The sequence below is a fragment of the Gossypium raimondii genome, chromosome 4, assembly GCF_025698545.1.
Source record: "Gossypium raimondii isolate GPD5lz chromosome 4, ASM2569854v1, whole genome shotgun sequence".
Classification (NCBI taxonomy): Eukaryota; Viridiplantae; Streptophyta; class Magnoliopsida; order Malvales; family Malvaceae; genus Gossypium; species Gossypium raimondii.
The window spans coordinates 48,204,637-48,216,947 of record NC_068568.1 but is presented as its reverse complement, the minus strand read 5'-3'; the positions used below and the strand labels follow the sequence as shown (position 1 = coordinate 48,216,947).

Sequence of the window (12,311 nt, the reverse complement as noted above, 5' to 3'; positions counted from 1 at the left end):
CAAAATTTTCATGCAACCTTCCTATCATAATATAGACCATACCACAATATTAAAATAAATTTTCTTTCTAGCTCGGATTTGTGGTTACGAAACCACTATTCCAATTTACTGAGAATGGGTCATTACAATAAGGATATTTTGATCGTGTCCACTTCCAAATGCAAAAGCCAAAAGCACCTAAATCTCAACTTTTGCGTTTGGGTGGAAAAATAATTTTCCACTGCAGTTTTGACCCCAAAAGCCAGGTATTCTTCATTGCTCCTGTGGTGGAAATGCACTTTTGGAATTTCAAACGCAATAAAGAACGAGAGCTAAATTGATCCCTAAGCAAACGTCTTGGAATCGATAAAAAAAATCAAAATCAAGACAGAAAAAAGGACAATTGAACCAATTTATATATATATTTATTAATTTTATGATTTTTTAATTATTTATTTCATTATAGTTGGACTAGTGATTGAATCGATGGTTTGATTGATTCGACCACCAATCTAATTTTTAAAACATTGGTTCTATGGTTCTTGAACCAAGAAAAAAGACCTAAACCTTAAAAAAATAACTTTTGGAAAAAGATGATCAAAGAAGGGAGGAGCAAAAAAGACCAAGCAAGAGAGTCAAAACAAAAGAAAACAAAAAGGGAAAAGGAAAATGAAAGAAAAGAAAGAAAGAAAGAAAAAAACCCTCCTCTTTTATAGAATGAAAGGGTAGGGAAAGAATCATCATATTAATGTCAACGAAAATTTTAGAAAAAAATTGGAGAGATGAAAATATGTTACCAAAATAATTGATTTGTGGTACCTTTAAAAACCTCATTCAGATGATGTTGGCTCTTTAAATAGCTTGTTCAAAACAAGTTGTAAATTAAAAGTGTTGGGTGCCACTGATAAAACACATTGCATTTTTCAAGGGAAGACATAAGTTCGAATTTTGGAGACGACATTATTGAGAAAGATAGTTAAGAATCTCATCCATGCACAGTAAAATGAATATGAATAATGTAAAAAACAAGTGATAACTTAGATAGAAATCTTCCTAATAATAACGATAAAGATACCTAATAATATTTTGGAGATTGGATCAAACCGAATCACTTAAGTCAAACCCTTGGATCGTGGACATTTGGATTGGATTGAAACTCTAATTGGTTAGTTGCTAAGAGTCCTTATTTGCATTTTGATATTATTATATTGTAATCAATTTTTCATTCCTTCTCATTACTACAGAGATGTCAAAACAAAGCGTCGATGCCATGTTCAAGTTAATCGATCAATTGATGAGTACTTTAAGAAGAGATGGCCAAATGAAAGTAGGAGTACAACTGATCTCTCACTTGTTGTGAAATGTTATTGGTGTAGTTCAAAATATCATGAGAGTTTCTCATGTCCAATTAAATATCCAAATAGAGAGTATATGATTGAGCTATCACCTTTTGTGCAATGTTATTGGTGTAGTTCAAAAGATCATAGGGGTTTATGATGTCCAATTAGTAAGTATGACTTTGTAACTTTTGTTGACTCTTACTCTAGTGGAAAAGAGATTTGTGATGGTGAACTTTATGAACTAGAAAAAGATGATAGTGAGAATTTTTTTCTTGAATTTATGGAGTTAGATGAAATAGAAACGTCATGTTCTCCTACTGAAATGTATTGTACTGAATTGAATATTCATAATACTTATGAGGGGGATATGGGAAGTGAGGAAGAATCATGTGAAAAGACTGAAAGAAAAGAGATCTTGAGTGATAAAAGTCTACTTAATGGTCCAAATTTGGTGAGTTAAAATCCATATGAGGTAACATTGGAGAGTTCTCAAGTGGAAACACAAATGAAAAGCTAGAAAATACCCATACAAAAGTGAAGAATGATTATGTTTTAACTAACTCTAACTCAAATTTGTCCAGTAGTGTTTTTTTGTTACACCATTTCAAGGATCCATTGACAGACTCTCAATTATATTACTCTACCATCGACAAACAATTTACTTGTGGGAAAGAGATAAGTTGAGCATTGATAATTCTCCACAAGTGCTAGAAGGTAAGAAAAGTTGGGATACATTGGAAATTAAAATATGTAGGCATACCTTGAATGTTTTTGATAAGTTTTCTACTTATTTTATTTTTCCTTACAACATGCTTTCTCATTAGTCAAGTTTCAATAAACCACAGTCTTAAAGTTCAATTGATTTTATGGGTTTATTTTGGTATGTAAAAGTTACTTTTTTTTTGCATTCGATATGTTTATTAAAAAACTTTATGCATTTGATCTTGCAACATAATTTTCTACCTTAAACTTTAAATATGAATTTTACATAATAATATTAAACTTCGGATTTTGATTATTATGTAAAATTGTTAACTAATCTTTGGAAATTCTTATGGATGACCATGCATATTCAAAGAAAGTTAAAAGTTATTTTTTAATTGAACACTCATGTGCCTAATATTTCTATGTTTAGTGTTAATAGTTTGTTTTTTAAGTAGAGGTACTTGATCCATGCTGATTTGGGGAACCAAAATCATATCTTCGATCTTCACTACACCAAAACAGACTTTTAGCGGCGTTTGGAAAAAAAATGCCGCTCAAAATCGAGCATTAGAAACGCTTTACGTAAAAAGCCGCTAAAGATCGAGCATTAGCGGCTCTTCCAGGAAAGCGCCGCGAAAAATGAGCATTGGCGGCATTTTTTGGAAAAATGCCGTAAAAAACCTAAGCCCAGCGACATTGTTTTTTGACCTTTCGAGGCTTTTGTGGCGTTTTTGAAAAAGCGTCGCTAATGCTCGGGTCTTTAGCGGTGTTTTTGAAAAAGCACCGCTAATGCTCGGGTATTTAGCGGTGTTTTTGAAAAAGCGTCGCTAATGCTCGTGTCTTTAGCGGCGTTTTTGAAAAAGCACCGCTAATGCTCGGGTCTTTAGCGGTGTTTTTGAAAAAGCGCCGCTAATGCTCGGGTCTTTAGCGTCGTTTTTATAAAAAAAACACCACAAAATTCATTTTACCTAAAAAAATTTCGCTCTGATTTTTCCCAAATTTCCCCCCTAAAACCCCAAACTTTGCAAACAAAATGAAAAAAAGAACAGGAAAATGGAGGCACCAAAGACGATTCAGCAGAAAACCTCTCCAATCTACTTACGAGTCAGCAATTCCTACTACCATTTGTTTCCTTGGAAGATATATGAGACTTAATATTGTTATTTTGTTTGTTTATTTGTGTGTGTGTTTCATCTTGTTGTGTTCATTACTCAGATCCCTATCGCTTTTATTTCTGCTCCATTTTTCCTCTTTATTTTCTAATTTTGGGTGTTATTTAGTCCATATAGATTTTTAATTATAATGTTGATCATCTTCCAAAAGAGGGAACTCGTTTTTTAAAACCCTAAGCAGAAGGAAGAAATCGAAGTGAGGTGTGCCACCGCTTCTGCTCCGCCGCCAACCATGAAGGATCTATCTCTCAACCATGAATGTATCTTGCTTACACAAAAAAATAAGCTTTACGAAGTTTAAAATTTAATCGTGCACCCTTTCTTTTTATTATTGTTTTTTCTCTCTTTGCAGTTCAATATCGCCAACCTCAGTACGGGATGCCAGAAGAAGCTAGAAATCGACGATGACCAGAAACTGTAAGTTTCCTTGCTTATCTCTTTATATATTATATGCTTATGTTTCAATTTTCTTTAGCTTTATCTTTGAAATGTTTTATTCCAAAATAATCAGCATTTGTAGCAGTCCAAAATAATTAGCAGTCCCTGATTCAGTTCTATTTTTTTTTTCTTTCTATAATTCATGAGAGTTGTATTTTAATTTTGCTTTTTGTTTTCTTGTTTGCAGATCAACACAATACCTCATAATCATAGCAAGGGGCATGCAAATGTGGAACCTCTTTTCAACAGCTTGGTCTTGCAGCAATACATTCTTTTATGCTCACAGGTTCAATATTCAAACATGGTTGAGTCAATATGCTTCCTTGTTCTTTGGTAAAGTTTGAGATTTAGTTTTGTACTTAAAAAGGTAAAAATTTAATAGTATATATATTTTTCAATTTAAAATATAGTCCAAAACACAATATTTTCGGTCAAAATTTGCTTATACACTTACTGAGTTTTTTACCAAGTCGTAAGCAGGTCTTTGGACTTAGAGATTTGCGAGTTCGAAATGTATGATAGATCCTGATTGACAATTAAGTTATGAATATATAAAAGAAACATGTATAATTATGGTTTTTTTTTCGATTGAAATCAATAATCTCTCTTGTCAAGACAGATATTGATAAGTTGAAGGATGCTTCACTAAAATCTTAGAAATCAAAGAGGTATCGTGAATTCGAGAAGGGATTCAGGTCCATTGCATGGATGGAATGTAATAGTATTGATGTATATAGATGTAGACTTTGTTTAGCATGATATGAAAAGCTTAGATTAGATTGGGATTATGGTCTGAAATAGGGTCAACTACAAAAATGGTCACTACACTTGTAGTATAATTAGTTCAAATTTCATTAGTAAAAGTATCTACTTTAAGCACCTAATAGTTTTTGCATGGATGTTTTGAGTTTATTATATACCCAGTGACTTGCACATTGGCAATGACATAGTAGGTTGCTGGGTAGTTCAAGCCAGCGGCTTGTTGATCTATGCATTTATAGATTTTCATTCTCTTGTTAGGTATGTTAAAAAATTGCTCATTTGGCAGGTGTGATGTGAACCTCTTGTTGGCGACATTATGTACTCGTACCATTCAAACCCGTGAAGGAAGTATAGTTAAAGCTCTTGATTGTAATGCTGCTGTGGCTAGTCGGGATGCATTGGCAAAGACATTTTATGCTCGATTGTTTGATTGGTATGCTTATGTTAATTCATGTTTGGAGGCATTTATTTTATCATATGCTCATATTTTGTATTACTTGCATTGCCTGCATGACGTCAAGATTAAACTGTTTCTGTTCTGAAAATTTTCTATCTATTTTGTAAGGCTTGTTGATAAGATTAATATATCCGTGGGGAAAGATCCAAATTCCCATGTGCAAATTGGAGTTTTGGACATCTATGGATTTGAATGCTTTAAGCATAATAGGTAAAATATTGTTCTTTGGTTTTGTATGTTTCATTTAATATTTTTATTGTTATTATTATGTAAATTATGAGTAAATATTTGATGCCACAATTTTTGTCATGTTTTTGTGATGCAATATGGTTTGAGTTCCATTTTATGAAATACATGAAAAACAAAATGTTAGATACTGTTAAATTGAGTTCTATTTTACATTGACCTTTTTAAGAACTTGGGAAACATCAATGACCTTTTTTCTAAGGACCATCTAGGATATTATGTGATAAGCAGCATCGAATCCTGATTGAGTAGAGTATTAACATGAATTTATTAAGATGAATACTTCTTTGGGGGGGAGGATTTTTAGTACTCTGTTGGATTACCTTCTTAGAATTATATTCTTGACATTGCATCAATTAATCTCTTTCTTATTGCTATTTTTTATTCCTCAGATTATGACCCCCTCTCTCACGAGCATGCTAGCTGGGAAATATGTTCCAGTAGATGTTGCTGCACTGCTAAACTCAACACTCAAGGCGAATTCTTTTGTCGCATAACTTTTCTTTTCTCCAAATATTGTTCATTCCTTGTGGTTAGTACTTAACCAGACCATTACCCCAGGTGGTCTAAATGATGTTACATTATCTGGTTTGGATGTTACATTTGAGTTTTAGAAAATGAAAATATTAGAAAAAATTTGCAAATGGTGGTGGATCTGTATCCTGATGCTACTTTATTGATGGTGGATTTGTAAATTTAACAGCACGTTTGGTTCACTATATTGGAATAGAGGCGTAATAAAATAGAGGCGTAATGGAATAGATGCGTAATGGAATAGAGGCGTAATAGGTAATTCTTTTGTTTGGTTGAATGGAATGAAATAGAGGCGTAATGGTATTCTTGTGTTTGGTTGAATGGAATAGAGGTGTAATAGCATAGGAAAAAAACTAAAATGACTAGAATACCCTTAGCAGAATTTTTTTAGGTAGATGATTATTGTTATTGTTATTAAATTTTAATAAGCTTATTAATATAAATAATAAATAATTTAATCATATTTTAACATAATTATTATTAAATATAATTTAATAAAATTCTTAATATTAAATATTCTTATATGAATTTAATAAAATCATAATATATAATACTATAAAATATAATTTAAAATAATTATTATCAAATATAATTTAATAAAATATATAATTTAATAAAATTCGTAATATTTAAATATTCTTAAATGAATTTACTAAAATCATAATATATAATACTATAAAATATAATTTAAAATAATTATTATTAAATATAATTTAATAAAATATATAATTTAATAAAATTCTTAATATTAAATATTCTTAAATGAATTTACTAAAATCATAATATATAATACTATAAAATATAATTTAAAATAATTATTATTAAAAATATAATTTAGTAAAAATATATAATTTAATAAAATTCTTAATATTAAATATTCTTAAATGAATTTTCTAAAATCATAATATATAATACTATAAAATATAATTTAAATTAATTATTATTAAAAATATAATTTAGTAAAATATATAATTTAATAAAATTCTTAATATTAAATATTCTTAGAATTTACTAAAATCATAATATATAATACTATAAAATATAATTTAAATTAATTATTTTTAAATATAATCTAATAAAATATATAATTTAATAAAATTCTTAATATTAAATATTCTTATATAAATTTACTAAAATCATAATATATAATACTATAAAATATAATTTAAAAGAATAAAATTTGAATCGATTAAATGATATTTGAATTGATTTGATAATATGAAATAGTACTACTAATGCATATATGTGATATGTGATTATCAGTAGCATCTAAAAGACCATGCGAATCGGTTTATAAAAGCTTGGAGGGTCGATATGGAAACTTAGCGAATCAGTAGATTCGATAAAGAAATGTGATATTGGTATAATCAAATGGTATCACATACATCCTTAATGGTAAAAAATTTGTCATGTCATGTTTTTATTGAATTGCTAAATGAGATAGTGAATGAAATTAGCATATGAATCATGAATACATTGTTTGAATTGATTAAAATTGAATTTTGCATCGCTTATATGCTTATTATGTTAATGTTTTAATTTATATGATTTGAGCCTTGAAAGTATCACTGAGCTTTTTCACTTAGCGTGCGGTTTGTTTATTCTTTGCACAAGCATCGTGATGTCAAGCTTTCAATGTCACAATGAGGACAAGTTAATGAGTTACATCTCGACCTAGAACCCCCAAAATCATGTCATCCACTCGATAGTTTAAAATTTTTACAATTTGATCCTTATTCAATCTTAAATTATCTATTGAGCTTCCGTAAACTTGTACAAGTCTCGTATACGATTGTATAACATGACAAAATGATATTTTGAACTTTATAATAAGTACTAATTGTTAAATTGAATTGAAATTGATCATAACTGTTCCGACAACGAGTATGATATCCCGTAACTCGAATTCGACAATCGAGTCGGGTATAGATTGTTACAAATCTATAATGGGGGCAGTTTATTATTCACATTCATTGCTGGAACATTTCCACCATTACCTAGATTAGGTACATTATCTGAAAAAGTAGGCCTCGGATCTGTTGTTTGAGAAACTGGGGAAGATTCCATAATCTCATCACCTTGTGTTAATCCAATTGCTTTCACGTCCTAAACATGATCCAAGGGAAAACTTTTAAAATTCTATGACTTGTGCACATATACCCGAGCTTAGAAAAATCCAAAACCCTAATAATATAAAAGAGATACAAAAATAATGCCCAAAAATGGAGCAGTTAAGAAGACCATTAATTTTGGTCTATGAGAAATATAATCAACTATTATCTATGAGAAATACCTGATACAATTGTGGACCATTGTCATCGTATCCAGCAACCAGTAGAGATACACCAAAAGGCCTTACACCACTACAAAGAAAAAGAAAGATACATCAAACTTACCATCAAAGCAAGAGGATTGCACAATTTAGCATTTCCACTTTTTTGGTCCAATTCAAACGGACTCAAAACATAGCAGCAAGGCCATGGATCATAAGGCATGTGAAAAAATAGTGATCTACAACATTGCCATTTTTCTCTGAAGTTCCCTTCTCATATTCCACTTTCAGCTCCGACATAATGCAAAAATATTAGGGCCAAAATATTAACTTTGATCTGACATAATTTTTTCCCAGATGCACATAGGTTAGAAATTAAGTAAACTAAGCGTCATTAAGAGCCATCAATACCTTATACAATCTATGATACTGTTTTGCCTGCTTTCTACTTTTCTGAACCAAAACTCGAAAATCAGGGCCCATACCACTGCAGAACAATATGAAGATTTATGTGAATCTATATATCAAGAAATATAGAAGTTATATTAGCAGCAAAGAACTGTATTAAAACATAGAAATGGTTATGAGCTACTTACTTAGTAGCCTAGTAATCAAACCTACGTATTTTGAAAGAAACGCATTTCACCTTTCTACATGCCTAACCGTCTTTCAAAATCAAAAGCACAGTCTCCTTTCTTTTGTTAGATATAGCAATACGTGGCACAAAATAATAAACCATAAAAAAAACTATATTACATGGTTAACAACTTACGAGCTTCCTTACAAAAAACCATAACAAGACAAAGAAGATCATAAATAAAAAATTCTCTGACAAATAGGATATGAGTAAATGAATTCTTCATATATCAATCAAGGCATAGAACAAAAAGAAAAGGAAGGAAAGCTTTTTAAAAAAGGAATAAATTCCATGAAACAAAAAATGGTCATGTACTGGATAGTCGATATTTAGAAAATGAGTATTCTACGATAGACCAACTTATGAAACGTGAAATTAGTAACTTAGGGTGCTACTTTTGAACTCCCTGTTTGGTAAGTCAACAATGTCATAGATGCACATGAACTGGTACTTGCTCAAGACATTGGCGAAACATAGAGATAATTGCATATTTGATTTTCAAGCAGTTTAATGCAATATGAATGTTAATCAGATCTAATATATCTCCAACTAAAAGAATAAAATAACCGAGCTTTCCAGATAATTGCAGAATGAGAAGAAACTTGTAAACAACTCCAATATTTGGTGTCAGACACTGTATTTTCTGAACCTGAAATCAGACATCAAATGTCCATATTTTGTGGTAATTAACAAAAAATCATCAGCATGGAACTAGAAATTGAATACCCTAGGCTTTTAATCTTCATACATTGTAAAGTTGAATTGCTTCAAAAGAACTAACTAATTCTACCAGGAAAAGAAAACTAAAGCATCATCAATTATCAGTTATCTTTTACATGATAACATAGAGCCTTACGTATTTTATCAAAACAAAAACTAAATTTAATTAAGCAAGTACAAGCATTGCATGTTTCTATCGCTAGGAAGTGAGTGTATTCAACCATTCCCTAATTTTTGGTAAACCCAATACCCAAGGTCATATTGACATCGAGGTCGATGTAACATGGGAAAATCTAGAAATTCAAATGCAGATAGAAAGTGTGAGTGTATGGTACTAAATAATATACTCACAGAGGTTTCATCAACCAAAATTGAAGGCAATTTCTTCTCAAGAGCAATTACTACCCCATTAGCAATTTGTAATTTAAAACCATTTATTAGCATAAAATCAAAACCATCGGTAACTTTTTTACTACTTCTAAAATCCCAAAACCCTTTTTTAAAAAGAAAACAAAGAAACCTTTGATTCCAAGAGATGTTTAACTCGATCCTACTGCTGTCAAGGCGTGCTCGATCTGAACTAGCTTTCCTGAAGGATTGTTCAAGAACACAACAAAAAAAAAGAACTTTTGTTCTAAAAAAAATTATGAAATATAGTACATTAACAAAGCTATAAAGCGATGAAAACATTACAGAAAAGAAATATTCTAGATTTGAGCACAAGCAAAGCAAAACAAAATCAAAATCAAAATCGATTTTACAGAAAAGAAAAGAAAAGAAAAACAGGGAAAAAATTTGAAAGAAGAAGCAGAAATCTGGAGAAAAGAAAATGGAGAAAAGAAAAGAAATGTGAGAAGAAAGAAGCGTACCGTACCAGAAGAAGAAGTAGAAATCTGGAAGGGAAAAAATTGGGAAACGTCGAGAGATGATGAGGGAAGAAAAAGAAAAATAAAATTGAGAATTGATGGGGAATCTCTATTCCCCGCTTCAAACTCAGAATGGCTATTATAGCCAATATCAATAATAGACACGGAAGGGAATAGGGGTGTAATAGGATTACACCCAACCAAATGTCTGTTTGGTGGTGGGCCCAGGGAATAGGGGTGTAATAGGATTACACCCAACCAAATGTCTGTTTGGTGGTGGGCCTAGGGAATAGGGGGAATGCATTCCTATTTCCCTAACCAAACATGCTCTAAGTGTTTAAATATTGTAAATTGAAGTGTTTAAGTGCTGCAAATTAAAGTATTTAGTTGCTGGAAATTGAGATGTTTTATCGCAGTAATTAAGGTGTATAAATGTTGTTAATTGATATGTTTAAGTGCTGCAAATTTAAGTGTTTAAGTGCTGCAAATTGAGATGTTTTATCGCTGTAATTGAAGTGTATAAATGTTGTTAATTGATATGTTTAAGTGCTGCAAATTTAAGTTTTTAAGTGCTGCAAATTGAAGTGTTTAAGTGCTGTAAATTGAGATATTTTATCGCTGTAATTGAGGTGTATAAATGTTGTTAATTGATATGTTTAAGTGCTGCAAATTTAAGTGTTTAAATGCTGTAAATTGAAGTGTTTAAGTGCTGCAAATTGAAGTGTTTAAGTGCTGCAAATTGAGATGTATTATCGCTGTAATTGATGTGTATAAATGTTGTTAATTGATATGTTAAAGTGCTGCAAATTGAAGTGTTTAAATGCTATAAATTGAAGTGTTTAAGTGCTGCAAATTGAAGTGTTTAAGTGCTGCAAATTGAAGTGTTTAAATGCTATAAATTGAAGTGTTTAAGTGCTGCAAATTGAAGTGTTTAAGTGCTGCAAATTGAGATGTCTTATCGCTGTAATTGATGTGTATAAATGTTGTTAATTGATATGTTAAAGTGCTGCAAATTGAAGTGTTTAAATGCTGTAAATTGAAGTGTTAAAGTGCTATGCATCGATAACTATATTAATGAAATCAAGTACTATAATTATATATCATTACAGATGGGGGTTGGAGAATACGATCAAAGGGAAAACATCAGATATGGTGATTCCCAGCCAAGCAGTGGCTTCTTAGACACCCAACATTTTGCACAATCAAAAAAGTTCCTTCTTTTTTTTAGTTTATGTGCTATGTGATGATTGTGTTTTAAAATTTAGCTTGTTTTAGTTCCTTACATTCTTATAGGATTCACACTCAAGGATCAAGAAACATATTAGCAACTCATTGGGATCGAGCAGTCAAAATTCAGAATTAAGTGACATACAAGAGCTAGATTTGGAGCTTAGACTGTCACTGTAATCAGTAATTTTTTTGCTACTTTAAATGCATGCTCATGGAACTACATTTTATGCTTTCCTAGAATTGTAAGTTCAAATAAGGTGTTGATCTGCAATTTATACATACAACTTGAGCAAGTTGATATGAACTAGTTTCAATTTTTTTTTTTAAATTTCAAAGGAATGTTATGTAATCAAAGGCAATTTGACTTGCTACATGAGATATAGTGAAAAACATTTATCTTCTTGTTCATGAATTTCCATTTTAATACGTCTTCAAATTAAATTATACATTTCTTAATTGGTGGAATATCACTTTTGTTGTTGCTGCAATCTCTAACCAAAGAATAGAGTGATGTATGTACTGATAACAGTTCTAAAGGATTTGCTTAAGCAAGTAAAGGGATTGGCGTTTTTATAATAATTTAGGATAGGAATGGAGCAAATCTGAAGAATAGAGTGGCGTTTTTATAATAATTTTTTTATTATTTTTTGTGACCTTTAGCGGCGTTTTTGGAGAAAGCGCCGCTAAAGGTCTTGTTCTTTAGCGGCGTTTGTGGTAAAAGCGCCGCTAAAGGTCATGGTCTTTAGCGGCATTTGTGGGAAAAGCGCCGCTAAAGGTCCTGGTCTTTAGCGGCGTTTGTGGGAAAAGTGCCGCTAAAGGTCTTGGTCTTTAGCGGAGTTTTTTTCGGCGCTTCTCAAAGCACCGCAAATACTTTTAGCGGCGCTTTGCTAAAAGCCTGTTTTGGTGTAGTGCTTGGAGATAGTTTTGGTGCATAGGAAAAATTAGGTAAGTAT

At 31.0% G+C, this 12,311-nt stretch overlaps 1 protein-coding gene and 1 long non-coding RNA gene across 4 annotated transcripts; one reads left to right on the top strand and one right to left on the bottom strand.

The window, feature by feature from the left end:
- The first annotated feature begins 3,462 nt into the window (after positions 1–3,462).
- On the top strand, positions 3,463–5,810 carry LOC105780661 (myosin-15). 3 transcript variants are annotated; one of them, XM_012605130.2, is made up of 5 exons: positions 3,463–3,613; positions 3,822–3,920; positions 4,683–4,829; positions 4,962–5,063; positions 5,492–5,803. In XM_012605130.2, exons 2-5 carry the CDS (start codon positions 3,856–3,858, stop codon positions 5,496–5,498), a joined length of 321 nt encoding a protein of 106 aa, XP_012460584.2. In that variant the 5' UTR covers positions 3,463–3,613; positions 3,822–3,855; the 3' UTR covers positions 5,499–5,803. The 3 variants fall into 3 exon arrangements, 2 of the variants coding, with proteins under 2 accessions (XP_012460584.2, XP_052485737.1); XM_052629777.1 differs by having other exon boundaries at positions 3,544–3,613; positions 3,848–3,920; positions 5,492–5,810; XR_008195408.1 differs by lacking the exon at positions 3,822–3,920 and having other exon boundaries at positions 3,544–3,613.
- A 1,747-nt stretch (positions 5,811–7,557) lies between these two features.
- Positions 7,558–10,266, bottom strand: LOC128040614 (uncharacterized). The gene is made up of 4 exons (XR_008195409.1): positions 10,132–10,266; positions 8,317–8,392; positions 7,927–7,996; positions 7,558–7,739 (listed from the first exon to the last, which is right to left on the bottom strand). It is a non-coding gene; the product is annotated as an uncharacterized LOC128040614 (long non-coding RNA).
- Positions 10,267–12,311: the final 2,045 nt, after the last annotated feature.